Consider the following 20,861-nt stretch of genomic DNA (forward strand, 5'->3'; position numbering starts at 1 on the left):
GCACAAACACTCATTGACTTATACATGTTGGAACAAAAAAAGTGTGACAGTCATCCCATTCACAACTGCACAGGCTTGAGGGCAACCATGCATTCTTCATTCTGATATGGACGCCGTAAATGTGGAATCCATTCCTAAAGCCGCTTTATAAGAACGAGCCTCTAAAAGCACCGCCCCGTTTGCGGAGTTGCGAAATATAACGACCGGGCCAGATTTTCACTTTCCAAAGGAAATTGCAACACCGTTCTGCTCAGATTCGTCTTTGAGAACAGACTGTCCGCCGCCACTGCCGGGAGTGAACGGAACAATGGCAGCTTGTTATGTGGGTATAACTTTCCTACTTGGGTTTTTATATATTGTAACTACCATCTATTCTAGCACATTTGATAACTGTCGCTTCGTAATGTACAGACACGTGAAAAACGAGAACATATTATCGGACGGGAACATGAACGAAAAATCTTTCAACATGGGCTTGTACCTGAATTCGTCATAATAAAGGCACGGGAAGTAAAACGGGCAGAAATTACGCTATAGGCCTACTGTCTTTTTTTTTCAGTATGTTTTACAAAGCAGTTCAATGCAGAATTCGTTTCCGTCTGTTTTAACGTGTCCGAAACATCAGGACGGTGGGCTGGTTGGGCTGTGTTGGGCTGTGTTGCTTCAGAGTAGCTACAGGCTTATGTCAACTTGAAAAATTCGGAAAAGCCCTCATATATTTTGGTTAATATGAATATAGCAACGGATTTTTTTGTTTTGTTTTTTTTTTTTTTGTTTGTTTTTTTTTAAAAACGTGACTAGGTGGCTAACTAATTATATACAGAACAACTGTGCAATAGACCGCAACAGTGGCTATTTACTTTTTATTTTACGTGTATGACACTGTTGCCGTGGTACACTGGAAGAAATTTTTAGAAGTACAAAAATGTAACTTATATTAGTACACGTATAGAAGTTTAAATAAAGTGTATGCATTTGTTAATCATTAGTTTGTCAACTTGCATGATTTTATTCCTTTTCTTGCATGTTTATCTCCTAGAGAAGATCATCATGTTCTTACTATTCTGTACCATGTACTATTCTGATTGTGTAGTGATGAAACCTTTCATAAAATGTCATGTCTTGATCGAAATTTAAAATGGAACTAATGCCAATCTTGCAACACGGTTTTAAACATAAGTAACTAACATGACCATATCGCCTATTCAGTTTTGTATGACAGCAAATGTAACCTAGGTCGAAGGATGTACGTACCTAATACTACTTTTTCTTGTGGGTCCCTGGAAATATATATTTTTTTCATTCAAATAATATTTTTTTATCGAAGTTACCCAATGCCCCCCCCCCCCACACACACACGCACAATTCCCCCTGCATGTGCGTATGCTGCATGTGTACAAATGACTCCTAGCAAAGACGTTCAGTTACAGCCTGAATCATTTGTATGACTCACTGAATTATCTGTTATTGTTATTTCAGTATTATAACACTTACTGTCACACTAAGAAGCAAACGAGAAAATTAGATTCAACTGAACTGTTTTACTTCTAACTACAACTTACGACAGTTGCCAGTAAACTATTATTGATTTTTCTATTTTAAATAGGTCACATTCCTTAACATTGTAAATACTAAGAATGTTTGTTTGTATGATAAAGTAAATGTATACGGTATATGGTAATAGAATACATGAAAGCTATTTCAAAATAAATAAATAACTTCCTTTTAAAATATATATATATATATATATATATATATATATATATATATATATATATATATATATATATATATACTTCAAATAAGCTAATTTGCATTAAATGGTAATAATGCTATAGATAAATTGAGCATATTAAGGTTTAACCAATCCACCACAAAGAGAAACTGTGGCAGCAATATAGATTGATTTCATTTTTTCTCATAACTGTGACATGTTATTTCATAACTAGAACTAATGGCTGCAGTGTCCTTTCTTTTTTCTTTGAAAGCAAAGAAATGCAAATGATTATTGCTGATTTTTTATTTTCTCTGGAGAAGTGAAGTACTTCTGCTTTTTTGTCCAAGAACAGGAAATGAAAGTCCATTGGGAGATTTATTTGGGTACCAATTCCAATGCAGGTCACCATAGCATAGCACAGTGTACTGTAGGTGTTCATTGTGGGGGTTGGGATTTTGGTGTTGAAACTTTTTATGTTTTATTGGTTTAGGAGAAACTGAGGTTGAAACCTTTGGATGTTTTTGCGTTTTAGCAGTAAAGTCTGTACGGATGCTAGAATGGCAAAAGGGTCTGTTTATAGTATTCTGTGGCTGAGTTAAGCTTGAACTGTCCCAGTACAGAAACCATTAACAGTTCAATCACTCCTATCTTGTAACGGACTGCTTTCAGGGCTTGCCCATGACTTTCTGTATTCAAGGGAAGCTGGGATTGGGTAAGGTTGTACTCTGAGGATGGGGGACTGAATTAAGATCAGAACTGTGCAATTACAGTCTTTGATTATCAGCTTGTCTTCTGCAGTTGTGTTGATTCCCATAGGTTCACTTGCTGAATCATTCAAGTGAGGATATGGGATGTAGTTATTAGTTGTGCTGTGCAATTGATGTGAAACATTGCAATGTTGCTCTGTGAAAGCAGTGTGAAAATCAAAGGTTAAAGTACAGGGTTAAATATCACAAACATTGTTATAAATTGGATTCTAACGTGACTGTTAGAGTTAAAGACTGGGAAGCAGTTGTTCCTCTGGGTCTTGACCCTGACCTGTCTCTGGGCCAGAAACGGGAGCTCTTTCCTGATGAACATCATCATATTTGATGGTGGAAAAAGCCTTAAGACTATTTTCCCCAGCTATTTTTACTGTGGGAAAACTCTGGCCCTGTCAGTCGGGGTGGTTCATACATCCGAGTGCCTGTTCTTTCACAGGGTTAAAGTAAATAGTGTCCCTTCGCGTGATGAGCAAAGGCGTCTGGACACCCATCTGATTCCAGAGACCATAAAGGCTGTATGACAGCACTGTATAACACTCAGCTGCACAATATAACTATTCACATTATGTTCCCATTCACACAGTGAAGAGCGACAGACTCATAGTCTTAAGTTGTGCATGGCCTGGTTTTTCCTGCGTTATATTTTTTATTTCACGTGCTCTGACTGAGAGAGCAGATTTGAATGTGACCAGATTGTCAAAGTCAAAGTGTTTTTATTTGTCAAGTGCACAGTATAACACAGGTCATTCTGAGCAAAGAAATTCTTATGCCATACAGAGTTGGAAGGTTTCTTTTTTTTTGTTTGTTTTTAAAAAAAAGATAATTCTTAAGATGACATTTCACTCTTGTGGCATGTGGTCATAAGCTTAAAAGCACTGTCAACACAATCAGATAGTTGTGAAAGGCCTGTGGGTCTACACAGCAGATATAACGCTAGAATTTTATGTGAGCTGGATTGTAATGCATTATCATGTTCTGCACTTCCCAAAGCAGTCTGCACATTAACAAGTGATGTAAGATAGTTGTTTGTATTTATGGAAGTATTCTAAACTTTAACGCCTTTACTTTGTTACTGTTCAGCAGTGTGACAGTAATTGTCTGTGGAGTGCATACAAGAAATATCTTGGGAACAAAAGTACACCTCAGAGCAAAACAGGAAATGAAGGCCTCCGGTTGGTCAGGAAATAGTGCCTGGTTTCATGGAGAGAAGGGCCACTAAAATGGGCCACATTTTGCACACGATCTTTAATTAGATTCAGGCCAGTGACCTCATTCATGGCTGCCCGTGTTGATTCGTTTAGCTCCTCATTCTGCCCCATGGATACTAAGCAAACAGAAAAAAGATGGGAACAGTCAAAGTTCACCGGGCCCTGAGCGGAGCTGTTCCCTCAATAACACTCTTTAAATCCAGCTAAACTAAATATTTTGTTCACATGCAGTCTCTTGTGAAATGTTGTATCAACAAAAGCTCAATGGAAAAGTTTGGCTCTTATCAGCAATGCGTGGAATAACTTGAGTAATGATCAACGTGATAAAGCACGGAAAATAATTAAATTGGTTGACTTCACTAATTTGAACACTGTTCTGTAGACCCAGGCCAAATCAGTACTTGAAATGATTTAGCTCTTTGGGTACTGGTAAAATCTTCAAAAAAAAAACAAAAAAAAAAAACCCTACAACGGATTCCTGGAACCAAACCTGTTACTGATCATACTGTACTGTAGAATCAAGGAAGGGATATTTTGGTATTCTGGTGAATATAAATGTTGGTTAAAATTGGCAGCAGTCTGCAGGAGTTTTACTGGCATTTAAAGGGTTGGAAGTATTTCAGATTATTACATGGAAATTAGAATGTGAGTAACAGAAAATGCTTGTTTGTGGTCTGTCCACCTCTGGCCTGAAATATTTCTGACTGGAAATGTGGTGCGTCAGGAAACAATAGATAAGAGAAAAGAGATGGATGTGGATAATGTTCAATTCCTAGGAAACATTTTACCCTGTTAATAGACCAGACAAGCTAGTGAAGTTATGTCGAAGTCTCATCAGTGAGGTCAATTGTTTTGCTAGTGGACTGATCTGAACCAAGTTCTTAAGTGAAATTAGTACATCAAATCAGGTGAAATTAAAAAAAATTAAGCAAGAGCCATTTGCCATGATTTATATTATCAAAATTAATATTATCAATATTTTACATCTTCATCACCATCAGAGTTATAATCTTGAGCACACAGAAAGTAAAATGATATACTATATAGTTACTGAGCGCACAGAAAATTAGGTTGCAGCGTCACAGGGCATAGACTACAGCATAATTAGTATGGGTCGATCTCAGGGTAAATACATATAGGTGTATAATGAGAAAATGGTGCCGTCGCATGCGGACGCGTTTGACAGCGCAGGTTAATCTCCCTGTCCTCCCGTGAGTGTGCTGCCCTCTGACTCAGACTTTACAGTTCACTCCCACGCGCCGCCAGCCCTGGCTCGCATGGGTTCACAGCTGTGTAACGAACGACCTGCTCGATTTCCTCTGACGGCCATACAGTAAATGTGGCGATGTCGTGCGGAGGCCGACGTGTCTCTGGCCGTCATCCAGGGTCGCGCTACTCCAGCGACTCCAGGTTTCCACCCGCCATTCTCTACGCCCCGCCTTTGTTTTTGTTGCGCCTGAGGATGATTCACGTAAAGTAGCTTACGTTTGATGTGGCAAGTCAATGTATTGCACTTTGCGCATCAAGAGTAAATTATGTAGGTACTGTTACGTTGCCAAAATTACACGTGGTAGCCTACCAGAAGTGTAACTTCATTGTTTATTTTTTTCATTTATAATTTCTTTTAAATGTGGGTTTTGGCCCGATCACTGTTGCATGATCAAGCTGATTTGAAGTCCCGGGTGGGGTCAGAAACGTGAACCTGATCAGACATAATTTGAATAAAACTAAAAATAGCTGGTGAAAAATGCTATATAACTCCCCCCCCCCCCCCCCCCCCCCCCCCATCATTAAGAATGGGGATTTCTATCAGGAAAGCGCTCCCGTTTCTGGCCCAGAGTTGGGTCAGGGTCAGGCCCCGGAGGAACAGCAGCTTCCCAGGCTCTAACTGTGACAGTCATGTTAAAATGGATTTATCATAATGTCTGTGATATTTAACCATTTACATTTTTGATAAATTTATGTATGTATGCATGTAATACACTCAGTGGCCATATTAGGTACACCTACAGTATCTAGTACTGGGTAGGACCCCATGTGTTTAATTTGCTCTTAAAAACATATGGATTGTGTCAGATACAGATGGTGTTCCTGCTTTTCAGGTACAGCAATGAGCCAAATGTTGCCGATACTCCTGGCGGCCGCTGCCTGTCTCCATGGCATCGTCGCGGTGAAAGCTGGTAAGATTGACACTCTCACACCTACCCACTCATTTGAACTCGTTTGAAAACTCTCGCACAAGGAGGGAGAATAGCAGTTCACCAAGTTTACTTTTAACATGTGAGCAAAACGTTACCCATCAGATATGTTGTCACAGCAGAAGCCGAAGAGAGTGTTAATAAGAGTTCATGTTCTGTCAACAATAAATAATGTGTGTGTGTGTGTTTCTTTCACAGATGTGTGTGTTTCCCCCCCCTCTGCAGAGCACTGTAAAGACTATGAGACCCAGTTTGATAGAGTCTTCACCGTTCCAGGAGATGCTGCAGTGCTCAATTGTACTCTGGCCAGCCCCGATGTTTTTGACCTGAACAGCACCCCGTACAACATCTCCTGGTATGAGTGTAAAACTGGGAGGGAGCTCTCTGGCGAGGGGGGGCAGTTCCGGGTCAGGGAGACCTCGCTGTGGCTTCTGAACAGCACCCTGGAGGACGCGGGCCAGTATGAGTGCATTCTGAGGTATGCTGTCCGTCTGCGGGCAGGGGCTGGGCACACCCCACAGTGACGGGGTGAGAGGAGTGGAGGCAGGGCCTCGCAGTAGCAGTTCTTCTTCTTTCTCTTCATCTTCATCTTCTTCCTTCTCTTATTCTTTGTCTTCTTCTTTTTCATCTTCACCTTTTTCTTCTTTGTCTTCATCTTTATCTTTTCTTCTTTGTCTTTTTCTTCTTTTTTATGTTGTCATTTTCATTATTTCGTTTTTCTCCTGGATGTGTTTTTGAAATGTTTAATCCCATTCCTGTGGTGAACTATGACAGAAAGAAGTGGTCTTATCCATGTTTTTTTTATGATTTTGACTTGCAGAACTCCAAACGGCTGCTTTAAGCAAAAGTCAGTGCTGAGAGTGGACCCAGCCAAAGCAGGGGACTGCCGTCGACCACATATGGCTGTGCAGTCTCTGACCACGATAGCGAACGGTTACCTTGTTTGCCCATTAAACACCTACATGAGCCTAGTGGACAGTTACTCCATTCAGTGGTACAAGGTGAGCTGTCAGACTCAAAGAGGGTATTCACGTAGAAGCGAGGGCAGAGAACAGGAGTACCTGGGCTCTTGCAGAGCACTGACATTTTCAGTAACTTCCAGAAAGTAGAGTGTTTGTGCAAAAACAATAAGCAGGTTTATCTTCTGCCTTCCTTGTGCTGTCGATATTAACTGTGATCATCTCTCAGTCACTCCTGTGTGTAAGCTATTACATCTTTAGATTGTGACTCTGTGTCATAAGCTGCGTGTCAGATTGCTTCAATATCGCCAGTAAATGGAAAGAGCAGTGTGACATTATAATATTGATTTTAATATTACAATATTGAAAATCAGATTGCATCTGAAGACCAGATTATATGTAAAATTTCTGGACCCATGACAGAGCAGTATCTCTCTCATGCAGGGATGTGAACCAGTTGTGGAAGGAGACAAGTTCTCACTCATGAGAGAAAACAAACTTCTCCTACGACATGTTGTTGCCAATGATACAGGACACTACACTTGCAGAATGACGTTCAATCTGACCGGGACCATAGGACATGCTGCTGAGACCATCGAGTGCAACATTAAGGGTAAAGCTGTTTTGCTATTTACAGTTGGCAACATTTTTTTTTTTTTTTAAGTTTGGAAAGTTCATGAATAATTATTTAGTGCATGTTGAGCGATGGAGGATCTTATAAAAACAGTTCTTAATCTCCCCTCCCATCCTTCAACATGCACTTATGAACTACTCATGAACTCTCATAAATTATACTAAGAAAATACTTTCTCCTCCCTTCCTAAAAATACACACTCAAAATACACAAAGCCGCAAGGTATGCAGGTTGTTACTGTCACTCACTTAATTTGTGGATTAAAGCCGTTGATTGTACAATTAACTCACCTCACCTAGTTTCATCTGATTTGAAGTGTTTTCCGATTTTAAGCTGAAACCATAAGTCACCTCTCCCACCTTTCCAAGGGCAAGAGATTAATACCACTGGTCTGTATTATCGCATGGCTTGTTAAGTGCGCCTAGACACTGTTTACTACGTTACTCAGAATGAGCATGCAGTAAGAAATGAAACGGGAAAAACTTGATTCATAATCACTGGTCAGATGCAAAACTTTTAGCTTTATCAGACACAAAGGCAATGATGCTATCTCTCTGTATGGTCTATTTCGATAGCCAAGACAGTTTAGAATTCCCATTTTGGCACAATCATTCTGAACTTTATATAACTAATATATAAAATCGTGTTTTTGTATGAGCCAAATAAAATTAGCAAGGGTACCTATGACCATGAAAAGATCTACAATATATACATATTTTTTCAAGGAATACATTTTTTGTTAAAAATGACCTCAGACATATTATTTTGCATTGTATTGTTTGTATTAATGAATTCGTGATAATGACTTTGTTTTTCATCAAATGAGTAATCAAAGGTTTTCAAAGGTACTTACGGCTTCAATTAGGGCTATAAATAGGGTTGAGGCAAGTCTACGGCTGTGTTCAGCAGCTTAAAGAAAGGTTATGAGATGGGTTTGTTGTTGATTTTGGGTGAGCCAAAAATTTTCTTCAGGGAAAACTTTTTTTTTAAAAATGACTTCAAACATTATTTTGCATTTGTATTGTTTTATTCATGATTATCATATATTTTAAATGCGTTTTCTGAAGTTTGTAAAGGCGTTTATGGCTTCAATTAGGGTTAAGGGCTCAAACTAGGGTTAGGGTTGTAATAAGAAAAACGATAAATCTGAGGGTTATGGTGTGTTCAGGAGCTTGAAGAATGGTTAGTAGATGGGTTTGTTACTGATTTCGGATGAGTCTAATATTTCTATAGTAGCATGTGTACCTATGGCCATTGAAAAAAAATGCAATAAATGCATATTTGTTCAGGGTAAACTTTTTTTAAAATAGTCAAAAGTGGTGAAAATGATAAATAATGTGTTTTCACGGATGAAGTCAAAATAAATAAATCTTATGTCGAAAAATGGACTAGTGTTAGGGTAAGGGAAAGTGTTAGGGGGAAGGATAAGGTTAGGGTTACAGCTAGGGGTAGGGTTAGGGTTACAGCTAGAGTTAGGGTCAGGGTTACAGTTAGAGTTAGGGTTAGTTTTACAGCTAGGGTTAGGGTTACAGTTAGGGTTAGGGTTACAGCTAGGGTTAGGGTTAGGGTTCAGGTTACAGCTATGGTTAGGGTTACGTTTAGGGTTACCGCTAGGGTTAGGGTTAGGGTTAGAGTTAGGGTTACAGCTAGGGTTAGGGTACAGCTAGGGTTAGGGATAGGGTTACAACTAGGGTTAGGGTTACTGTTAGGGTTAGGGTTAGGGTTACGGTTAGGGTTAGGGTTACAGCTAGGGTTAGGGTCAGGGTTTCAGTTAGGGTTAGGGTTAGGGTTACAGCTAGGGTTAGGGTTAGGGTTATGGTTACAGCTAGGGTTAGGGTTAGGGTTACAGCTAGGGTTAGGGTTTGGGTTACAGCTAGGGTTAGGGTTAGGGTTACAGTTAGGGTTAGGGTTAGGGTTAGAGTAAGGGTTAGGGTTACAGCTAGGGGTAGGGTTAGGGTTACAGCTAGAGTTAGGGTCAGGGTTACAGTTAGGGTTAGGGTTAGTTTTACAGCTAGGGTTAGGGTTAGGGTTACAGCTAGGGTTAGGGTTAGGGTTTCAGTTAGGGTTAGGGTTAGGGTTAGGGTTAAGGTTAAAGCTAGAGTTAGGGTTAGGGTTTGGGTTACAGCTAGGGTTAGGGTTAGGGTTACAGATAGGGTGAGGGTTAGGGTTACAGTTAGGGTTAGGGTTAGGGTTACAGTAAGGGTTAGGGTTACAGCTAGAGGTAGGGTTAGGGTTACAGCTAGAGTTAGGGTTAGGGTTATAGTTAGGGTTAGGGTTAGTTTTACAGCTAGGGTTAGGGTTAGGGTTACATTTAGGTTTAGGGTTAGGGTTACAGCTAGGGTTAGGGTTCAGGTTACAGCTAGGGTTAGGGTTAGGGTTAGGGTTACCGCTAGGGTTAGGGTTAGAGTTAGGGTTAGGGTTAGTTTTACAGCTAGGGTTAGGGTTAGGGTTACATTTAGGGTTAGGGTTAGGGTTACAGCTAGAGTTAAGGTCAGGTTTACAGTTAGGGTTAGGGTTAGTTTTACAGCTAGGGTTAGGGTTACAGTTAGGGTTAGGGTTAGGGTTACAGCTAGGGTTAGGGTTAGGGTTAGGGTTCAGGTTAAAGCTAGGGTTAGGGTTAGAGTTAGGGTTACAGCTAGGGTTAGGGTACAGCTAGGGTTAGGGTTAGGGTTTCAGCTAGGGTTAGGGTTAGGGTTACAGTTAGGGTTAGGGTTAGGGTTACAGTAAGGGTTAGGGTTACAGCTAGAGGTAGGGTTAGGGTTACAGCTAGAGTTAGGGTTAGGGTTAAAGTTAGGGTTAGGGTTAGTTTTACAGCTAGGGTTAGGGTTAGGGTTACATTTAGGTTTAGGGTTAGGGTTACAGCTAGGGTTAGGGTTCAGGTTACAGCTAGGGTTAGGGTTAGGGTTAGGGTTACCGCTAGGGTTAGGGTTAGGGTTACAGCTAGGGTTAGGGTTAGTTTTACAGCTAGGGTTAGGGTTAGGGTTAGGGTTAGGGTTAGGGTTAGGGTTACAGCTAGGGTTAGGGTTAGGGTTATGGTTATAGCTAGGGTTAGGGTTAGGGTTACAGCTAGGGTTAGGGTTTGGGTTACAGCTAGGGTTACGGTTAGGGTTAGGGTTAGAGTAAGGGTTAGGGTTACAGCTAGAGTTAGGGTCAGGGTTACAGTTAGGGTTAGGGTTAGGGTTAGAGTAAGGGTTAGGGTTACAGCTAGGGGTATGGTTAGGGTTACAGCTAGAGTTAGGGTCAGGGTTACAGTTAGGGTTAGGGTTAGTTTTACAGCTAGGGTTAGGGTTAGGGTTAGGGTTAGGGTTACAGCTAGGGTTAGGGTTAGGGTTAGGGTTCAGGTTACAGCTATGGTTAGGGTTAGGTTTAGGGTTACCGCTAGGGTTAGGGTTAGGGTTACAGCTAGGGTTAGGGATAGGGTTACAACTCGGGTTAGGGTTACTGTTAGGGTTAGGGTTAGGGTTACAGCTAGGGTTAGGGTTAGGGTTATGGTTACAGCTAGGGTTAGGGTTAGGGTTACAGCTAGGGTTAGGGTTTGGGTTACAGCTAGGGTTAGGGTTAGGGTTACAGCTAGGGTTAGGGTTAGGGTTAGAGTAAGGGTTAGGGTTACAGCTAGGGGTAGGGTTAGGGTTACAGCTAGAGTTAGGGTCAGGGTTACAGTTAGGGTTAGGGTTAGTTTTACAGCTAGGGTTAGGGTTAGGGTTACAGCTAGGGTTAGGGTCAGGGTTACAGTTAGGGTTAGGGTTAGTTTTACAGCTAGGGTTAGGGTTAGGGTTACAGCTAGGGTTAGGGTTAGGGTTTCAGTTAGGGTTAGGGTTAGGGTTAGGGTTACAGCTAGGGTTAGGGTTAAGGTTAAAGCTAGAGTTAGGGTTAGGGTTTGGGTTACAGCTAGGGTTAGGGTTAGGGTTACAGATAGGGTTAGGGTTAGGGTTACAGTTAGGGTTAGGGTTAGGGTTACAGTAAGGGTTCGGGTTACAGCTTTAGGTAGGGTTAGGGTTACAGCTAGAGTTAGGGTTAGGGTTATAGTTAGAGTTAGGGTTAGTTTTACAGCTAGGGTTAGGGTTAGCGTTACATTTAGGTTTAGGGTTAGGGTTACAGCTAGGGTTAGGGTTCAGGTTACTGCTAGGGTTAGGGTTAGGGTTAGGGTTACCGCTAGGGTTAGGGTTAGGGTTAGAGTTAGGGTTAGGGTTAGTTTTACAGCTAGGGTTAGGGTTAGGGTTACATTTAGGGTTAGGGTTAGGGTTACAGCTAGAGTTAGGGTCAAGTTTACAGTTAGGGTTAGGGTTAGTTTTATAGCTAGGGTTAGGGTTACAGTTAGGGTTAGGGTTAGGGTTACAGCTAGGGTTAGGGTTAGGGTTAGGGTTCAGGTTAAAGCTAGGGTTAGGGTTAGAGTTAGGGTTACAGCTAGGGTTAGGGTACAGCTAGGGTTAGGGTTAGGGTTTCAGCTAGGGTTAGGGTTAGGGTTTCAGTTAGGGTTAGGGTTAGGGTTATAGCTAGGGTTAGGGTTAGGGTTATGGTTATAGCTAGGGTTAGGGTTAGGGTTACAGCTAGGGTTAGGGTTTGGGTTACAGCTAGGGTTACGGTTAGGGTTAGGGTTAGAGTAAGGGTAAGGCTTACAGCTAGGGGTAGGGTTAGGGTTACAGCTAGAGTTAGGGTCAGGGTTACAGTTAGGGTTAGGGTTAGGGTTAGAGTAAGGGTTAGGGTTACAGCTAGGGGTAGGGTTAGGGTTACAGCTAGAGTTAGGGTCAGGGTTACAGTTAGGGTTAGGGTTAGTTTTACAGCTAGGGTTAGGTTTAGGGTTACAGTTAGGGTTAGGGTTAGGGTTACAGCTAGGGTTAGGGTTAGGGTTAGGGTTCAGGTTACAGCTATGGTTAGCTTTAGGTTTAGGGTTATCGCTAGGGTTAGGGTTAGGGTTACAGCTAGGGTTAGGGTTACAGCTAGGGTTAGGGATAGGGTTACAACTCGGGTTAGGGTTACTGTTAGGGTTAGGGTTATGGTTACAGCTAGGGTTAGGGTTAGGGTTATGGTTACAGCTAGGGTTAGGGTTAGGGTTACAGCTAGGGTTAGGGTTTGGGTTACAGCTAGGGTTAGGGTTAGGGTTACAGCTAGGGTTAGAGTTAGGGTTAGAGTAAGGGTTAGGGTTACAGCTAGGGGTAGGGTTAGGGTTACAGCTAGAGTTAGGGTCAGGGTTACAGTTAGGGTTAGGGTTAGTTTTACAGCTAGGGTTAGGGTTAGGGTTACAGCTAGGGTTAGGGTCAGGGTTACAGTTAGGGTTAGGGTTAGTTTTACAGCTAGGGTTAGGGTTAGGGTTACAGCTAGGGTTAGGGTTAGGGTTTCAGTTAGGGTTAGGGTTAGGGTTAGGGTTACAGCTAAGGTTAGGGTTAAGGTTAAAGCTAGAGTTAGGGTTAGAGTTTGGGTTACAGCTAGGGTTAGGGTTAGGGTTACAGATAGGGTTAGTGTTAGGGTTACAGTTAGGGTTAGGGTTAGGGTTACAGTAAGGGTTAGGGTTACAGCTAGAGGTAGGGTTAGGGTTACAGCTAGAGCTAGGGTTAGGGTTATAGTTAGGGTTAGGGTTAGTTTTACAGCTAGGGTTAAGGTTAGGGTTACATTTAGGTTTAGGGTTAGGGTTACAGCTAGGGTTAGGGTTCAGGTTACAGCTAGGGTTAGGGTTAGGGTTAGGGTTACCGCTAGGGTTAGGGTTAGGGTTAGAGTTAGGGTTAGGGTTAGTTTTACAGCTAGGGTTAGGGTTAGGGTTACATTTAGGGTTAGGGTTAGGGTTACAGCTAGAGTTAGGGTCAGGTTTACAGTTAGGGTTAGGGTTAGTTTTACAGCTAGGGTTAGGGTTACAGTTAGGGTTAGGGTTAGGGTTACAGCTAGGGTTAGGGTTAGGGTTAGGGTTCAGGTTAAAGCTAGGGTTAGGGTTAGAGTTAGGGTTACAGCTAGGGTTAGGGTACAGCTAGGGTTAGGGTTAGGGTTTCAGCTAGGGTTAGGGTTAGGGTTTCAGTTAGGGTTAGGGTTAGGGTTACAGCTAGGGTTAGGGTTAGGGTTATGGTTATAGCTAGGGTGAGGGTTAGGGTTACAGCTAGGGTTAGGGTTTGGGTTACAGCTAGGGTTACGGTTAGGGTTAGGGTTAGAGTAAGGGTTAGGGTTACAGCTAGGGGTAGGGTTAGGGTTACAGCTAGAGTTAGGGTCAGGGTTACAGTTAGGGTTAGGGTTAGGGTTAGACTAAGGGTTAGGGTTACAGCTAGGGGTAGGGTTAGGGTTACAGCTAGAGTTAGGGTCAGGGTTACAGTTAGGTTTAGGGTTAGTTTTACAGCTAGGGTTAGGGTTAGGGTTTCAGCTAGGGTTAGGGTTAGGGTTTCAGTTAGGGTTAGGGTTAGGGTTAGGGTTACAGCTAGGGTTAGGGTTAAGGTTAAAGCTAGGGTTAGGGTTAGGGTTACATTTAGGGTTAGGGTTAGGGTTAGGGTTACAGCTAGAGTTAGGGTCAGGTTTACAGTTAGGGTTAGGGTTAGTTTTACACCTAGGGTTAGGGTTACATTTAGGGTTAGGGTTAGGGTTACAGCTAGTGTTAGGGTTAGGGTTAGGGTTCAGGTTAAAGCTAGGGTTAGGGTTAGGTTTAGGGTTACCGCTAGGGTTAGGGTTAGGGTTAGAGTTAGGGTTACAGCTAGGGTTAGGGTACAGCTAGGGTTAGGAATAGGGTTACAACTAGGGTTAGGGTTACTGCTTGGGTTAGGGTTAGGGTTACAGCTAGGGTTAGGGTTAGGGTTTCAGCTAGGCTTAGGGTTAGGGTTTCAGTTAGGGTTAGGGTTAAGGTTACAGCTAGGGTTAGGGTTAGGGTTATGGTTATAGCTATGGTTAGGGTTAGGGTTTGGGTTACAGCTAGGGTTACGGTTAGGGTTTCAGCTAGGGTTAGGGTTAGGGTTTCAGTTAGGGTTAGGGTTACAGCTAGGGTTAGGGTTAGGGTTATGGTTATAGCTAGGGTTAGGGTTAGGGTTACAGCTAGGGTTAAGGTTTCTGTTACAGCTAGGGTTACGGTTAGGGTTAGGGTTAGAGTTACAGCTAGGGTTAGGGTTAGGGTTAGGGTTACAGCTAGGGTTAGGGTTATGGTTACAGCTAGGGTTAGGGTTCCAGCTAGGGATAGGGTTTGGGTTCCAGCTAGGGTAAGGGTTAGGGTTACAGCTAGGGTTAGGGTTAGGATTACAGTTAGGGTTAGGGTTAGAGTAAGGGTTAGGGTTACAGCTATGGTTATGGTTAGGTTTAGGGTTTCCGCTAGGGTTAGGGTTAGGGTTAGAGTTAGGGTTAGGTTTAGGGTTACCGCTAGGGTTAGGGTTAGGGTTAGCGTTAGGGTTAGGGTTAGGGTTACAGCTAGGGTTAGGGTTAGGGTTAGAGTTAGGGTTAGGTTTAGGGTTACCGCTAGGGTTAGGGTTAGGGTTAGAGTTAGGGTTAGGGTTAGGGTACAGCTAGGGTTAGGGATAGGGTTACAACTAGGGTTAGGGTTAGGGTTAGGGTTAGGGTTAGGGTTAGGGTTACAGCTAGGGTTAGGGTTAGGGTTACAGATAGGGTTAGTGTTAGGGTTACAGTTAGGGTTAGGGTTAGGGTTACAGTAAGGGTTAGGGTTAGGGTTAACCCTAACTCTTTTACGGATGGATAGGAGATCTTGTTTTTATCTTAGCTGTGGTAAAATAAATGAATTAAAATGTGTTTGATGAATTTTATGATCAAGAATGTGCTCTTATGGAAAAGTGCAAAATACGTAAGCCTATAGTCTTATGTCCAAAAATGGTCAAAAGTGGTTAATATTTTTAAATGCCCTTTTTTGATACAGATGGATAGGACATTGTGTTTGTACTGCAGCTGTGGTGAAATAGCTGAATTAAAATGTGTTTGAAGACCTTTATGATCAATATTGTGTTTTCAGAAAAAAATAGCAAAATATGTAAGTCTAATGTCCAAAAATGGGTTAAGGTTAGCATTAAGTTTTGGGTATTGATTGAACCAAATATTTTCTATAGTAGCATGTGTTCCTATGGCCATTGAACAATGTGCAATAAATGCATATTTCATCTTTAAAACATTTTTTAAATGATCTTAAACATATTTTTTTGAGTTTGTATTATTAATTCATGATATTGATATCAGAATTTCTTAAAACATCTTATGGTTTCAATTAGGTTTTAGGGCTCAAATTAGGGTTAGGGTTATGGTTATGAAAACAGTAAGTTTGAGGGTTTAGGCACATTTACGGTTGTGTTAAGCAGCTTGAAGACAGGTTAGGACAAGGGTTTGTATTTGATTCTGGATGAGCCAAAAACTTTCTCTAGTAGCATGGGTAACTATGACTATAAAAAGATATATAATATATGTATATTTTTTCAAGGATTACATTTTTTTAATGAATCCAAACATCATTTTGTGTTTGTATTATTGAATTCATGATATTGACTTTTGTTTTTCATCTATCTTAAATGTAATGTAACCTCATTAAAATGGGAATATTTTTCAATCATTCTTTGCAGACGACTGGAACATGCGGCCCATTGTGTATCAGCCAATGAATGAAACAGTCAAAGCAGATTATGGTGAGTGTTAGAATACCCGAGCGATCAAAGGAGGCAAAGAGCACGAAAAAACCTTTATTTTATGCAGCATCGTGTGCAACAGATCTGCCCAACCCCTTCCAGCACACCCCCACGCACAGACTGACTGCTTTATATAATGGTGTCTGCTCAACCAGTTGGCTGGCACATACCATTTACAGCGTTCTTTCAATACAGATATCCACACACATAAATATACAGTAAGTATTTACATAAAGCTATTAGCATAAATATATACAGTCTCAATAAATATTTACACACCCAAATATAAACCTAATAAATACCAATAAATATCTTACATAAATAAATACATTCAAACAGTACACCCGAACTCCCCTCTACCCACTTCCTGCTTACCCCCCCTGAACTAATAATAGGTGTGTGAGCCCTGGGGAATTCTTTTGCCCGAACACCCTGGGAGAAGGAGAACAGGCAGAAGTAAGTTTGTGCATGACACATACAGATTTAAATTTACTGTTACAATTAGCTTAGCATGAGTCTTACATTATACTCCTCCATTAACCAATATTTTGCTACGATTGAGTCATAATATCAATTCGCATTATTTGTTCATTCACAGGCGAATGACGAGGTGGAACAGCCCAGCATCCCCGTTGCAAAACAGAAAACCTAAGCGAACTGCAATACACAAAGAATCAATCAATAAAAAATTTGTTAAAATACCGCATGTGTGTTTATTTAACCCATGTACTAATCTATGCAAATCTGTGCATCAATTAATAATTTTTGTCTAGTAATAATACTGACTATTAACTAGAGATCTAGTAACGGTGACCCGTCATTACAGTGAGACTCAAAGCAGTTTCCTTTTTAAAAAAAATCATTGCCATATTCATTAGGAACAGGACATACTTATATATAACTTCAATTGGTTATTCTTGAAAACCATATGCAGTTTCTCAGGATTTTATTATATCTACTGTAACGCCTGTATGTTTTGAGCTTGTAAATGTCTGCAAGTCTTATTTTCTGTGACACAACACAACATTGTGTTTTTGGAAAAATACAACATATAACACTTGCTTGAATTTATGATGATGATTTAATTCAGTAGGATTTATTTAGCCTCTAAATTATGAAGAGATTTAAATGATCCAAAGTCAGACTTAAACTAGATCATTACTGCTTTTAGGCAGTGTCTAATACCGATGGGATGGTGTTGAAACAAATGCCGTTGGAACTTTTTAACTTAAAATGAGGGAATGATGCATGTCAATATTCAAATTTTACTTAGCTTAAAGTCAGTTATGATATTCTTTGTGGTGCACTTGTCCTTATCCCATTAACCCTGAACAGTTGAAAATATATTGTTGAAATATGCTGTTTTATGTCCATGGAGTTATTTCTATAAAATCAATATACACAAGGTTTGTTCTCTTACAAAATTATTGTATATTAATATTTGTATTATTGTTGTTTCTGTCATTCTTTTTCTCCTTTTTGTGAAACATTTTCTGTATAATAACTATAATAACTGTAAAAAAATAAATAAATTTTAAAAATTAAAAAAGTTTTTCTAGGTTGGTGTGCCCTTCTCTCACTTTGGACACCTGGCCCTCAAAAGGTCCTGGTTCTTGGTTCCTGGTGCCGCTTCTGTAAATCAAAACAGGCGTTTTTTTTTTTTTTTTTGTCCTGCAGGAGGACATTTCAATAAAACTTGCCGGGTTTTTGTGCCAAGCAAGGGAAAACTCTGGGTGGATGTCTACTGGGCCTCTGAGGAAGATTTCATTTCCATGGACCTCTCCGACCGTGTTCACCAGGTTCAGCTGAGGTGAGCTCATTCCCGTTGCCTATTCAGCACATTCAGTATGCTCAAATCACAGTGGAGTACAGTGAGTCTGGCAGATAACAGAGTCTGAAATTAAAAATATTTAATATTTTTTGAAATGTTATATTTATCTGTTCATGCTATGGCCCTTATCAAAATGTCAAATAAATGATCAACAATTATTTTCACAGCAAACAAAAAGTGAATGATGGGGTGTGGCTCGAAGTGTTAATTAATTTCACAAAAGTAAAGGAAGAGGATTTTAACCAGACTTACACGTGTATGGTCTTCAGCGATAAAGGAGTTGTCACCAGCATATTCACTTTGCAGCCATCGGGTGAGTGTTGGGTTTCAAAATGTTTGAGAATTACTTAAAAAAATGATTGTCAGCCTTAGTCTTCTTTTTTATTTGATTTTTATTTTTCAAAACAAAATTGTTTACCTCATTTAGTGCTTTTGTTGTTCAAAATGCAGTTCTGTTTTAGTGCAGTAGATGGCAGTATGACTTTGATTGTGATCATGTAGTTAGGTCCCATAACTGGAATTAATTGTAACACCAAGTCATATATTTGCATCATTTAGTTTGGGCATTAGGATTGGAAATGTTTTTCTACTTTAAAAGTAATTCTTAATCATTTTTCTAACATTTTCTTCTTTCATCTAAACAGATCCAAACTTCATGATTCCTCTGGCACTTCTGTTTGTGGTTTTGACGCTAACATTTTTAACCAGTGTCACTGCGTACAAAATATTCAAGATAGATATCGTTTTGTGGTGCAGAAGTTACCTTCCTTATTTCTACACAAGTTCAGGTATGGCCATGATTTAATGGAGCAAGTGGGATTATGGGTACTGGGAATGCATGAATGGATGTGTGGCTATGTTTGTGGCCTGTGTCTCAGAGAGTATGTCCCTTTATTGAATTACTGAACTGTTGAAAAAGTACATTTCAATGATAGGGAAAATACTTGTGTATGTCATCTGTCATGTGATTGTGTTATTGAAAATTGTCTTATAAGGGAGAGGTGACATTATGTCATGAAATTATGATATTACTCTTCCCTAACAGCTAAGACTTCTTTCTTGCGTACTCTCCTTTTCCCTCCACTGTCCATTCCGCCCCAGGGTCTGATGGGAAGGCGTATGATGCGTATGTGGTGTACCCCAGAATGTGCTGGAATGGACTCCACGGGTCTGCCGAGACGTTTGTCATTCACACCCTGCCCCAGGTCCTGGAAAAGAAGTGCGGCTACAAGCTTTTCATCTACAGCCGGGACAGCCTGCCCGGGGAAGGTAGCCAGTCACAGCACGTTACGTTCAGTGGCTCTGCTTTGAATACGCTGTCACTTTTCCTCCTCTGGCCCTTTTTTGTGAGGTCTGGTTTATGGGCTAGTTGGTTCCATTGCTGGTTGGTTGATCTGTGCTCCAGCCGCGTCATGTCACCACGGCGCGTCTGTGACTGTGTGAGGAGGGCGCCATTCGGATGAGACGTTAAGCCGAGGCCCTTACTCACTGTGGTCCTTAAAGATCCCACAAGACTCTCCAGAAAGTGTAGGGGGTTCCCCTGTGTCCTGGCTAAATTCACAACCTGGCTCTCTGATCACCTAATCAACCCCCAGTTTAACTGGCTAAAAAAAAGTTTGCTCTCTCCCTTTCAACCTCAGCTGGTGTGTGGTGAGCATTCTGGCACAAAATGGCTGTCATGCTTCACTGTGGTGGTTCAAGAGAGTTTCACCCTCATTACCTTAAAGCACTTCCAGTGTGAGAAAAACAGTATATGACTATATAATTGAATTATTATACATTATATGAAGGTATTATTATTATTTTATTTTATTATTACTGTTGTTGTTGTTGTTTTTGTTGTGATGTGCTAGTTGGGTTTCTGGATATCTTCTAAGGGAATTAATCAGGTGCACAATGGTCTTGCCTCCCTCCCGTCTCTCCGTAGCCGTAGTGGACAGTGTGCAAGAGAACATCTGCAAGAGCCGCAGACTCATGCTGCTGTACACGGCCTCCACGTTCTCCGAGCTGGGCTCTCCGCTCCGCTTCGAGCAGGAGATAGGCATGCACGTCGCCCTGGTGGAAGGGACCCTCCAGGTCATCCTGGTGGAGCTGGAGGAGGTCACGGACTACTCGCTCTTCCCCGAATCTGTCCTCCACTTGAAGAGCAAGCAGGGGGCCCTGCAGTGGTGGAAGACGGCCCGCGAAACAACGGGCGGGCCTCAGATTTGCCCGTCCTCCAGGTTCTGGAAACAAGTGCGGTACCGGATGCCTGTGAAAAGCACCCCTGTATCCTCTTTGCCAAAGCATGGATGTTGGATGTTTAATGGTCCCTGATGGCACGATGCAAGACCACTGTGTTTGGTAGGGCATAGCAATCAGTCTGCTGGCTTGAGGTGAGAGAGCAGACAGAGACTTCTCAGCTGAAGCGTTTGCTAAAATAACACTTGATGTCTCAACTGTTGTTGTTTTTTTAACCAGAAATATAAAAATGGGCATTCTACCTTACCCAGAAACCTCTCTGAATCTTGATTAATTAAACTGAATGGAGTTTACCAATCACATAGTTTTCAAGATGGGTTGGACTAGTTTACTAGATGACTATCGCACGCACCTGCTGGACTATGGAACTTATTCCACAATGAATGGCAATGTGATGATTGTATTTCTCTGTTGTGTCTGGCACACAACAGGCATTCCACTCTCGAAGAATCATTAAATAAAATATTGCTTCATCCTTCTCTTTATTCGGTATGACATCTGATGAGCACAGAATGCTGAAAAAAAAACAGTTATGACTAACATTGGTGTGTATGTGACATAACCAAGCTTAATACTGGCTAACATGTTAAAGTGACTTAAATAGTCTTTAAGTCACGATTTAGATAAATGTATTCATTTTTAAATCTTGAAAAGGTTGGACACTGCCATTGTGCCCTTGGTGCTTAACCTGAACTGCTCCAGTAACATACCAAGTTGTATAAATGGATAT

At 41.2% G+C, this 20,861-nt stretch overlaps 1 protein-coding gene across 2 annotated transcripts; it reads left to right on the forward strand.

Annotated features, from left to right (window-relative positions):
• Nucleotides 1-165: 165 nt before the first annotated feature.
• On the forward strand, nucleotides 166-20,616 carry LOC118214299 (interleukin-1 receptor type 1-like). 2 transcript variants are annotated; one of them, XM_035394170.1, is made up of 11 exons: nucleotides 166-322; nucleotides 5,792-5,869; nucleotides 6,086-6,365; nucleotides 6,708-6,888; nucleotides 7,291-7,459; nucleotides 15,997-16,059; nucleotides 17,737-17,869; nucleotides 18,058-18,203; nucleotides 18,535-18,678; nucleotides 18,992-19,159; nucleotides 19,818-20,616. In XM_035394170.1, exons 2-11 carry the CDS (start codon nucleotides 5,800-5,802, stop codon nucleotides 20,204-20,206), a joined length of 1,743 nt encoding a protein of 580 aa, XP_035250061.1. In that variant the 5' UTR covers nucleotides 166-322; nucleotides 5,792-5,799; the 3' UTR covers nucleotides 20,207-20,616. The 2 variants fall into 2 exon arrangements, with proteins under 2 accessions (XP_035250061.1, XP_035250060.1); XM_035394169.1 differs by having other exon boundaries at nucleotides 171-322; nucleotides 6,113-6,365.
• The last annotated feature ends 245 nt before the right edge of the window (nucleotides 20,617-20,861 follow it).

The sequence above is a fragment of the Anguilla anguilla genome, chromosome 15 (genome assembly GCF_013347855.1).
Source record: "Anguilla anguilla isolate fAngAng1 chromosome 15, fAngAng1.pri, whole genome shotgun sequence".
Classification (NCBI taxonomy): Eukaryota; Metazoa; Chordata; class Actinopteri; order Anguilliformes; family Anguillidae; genus Anguilla; species Anguilla anguilla.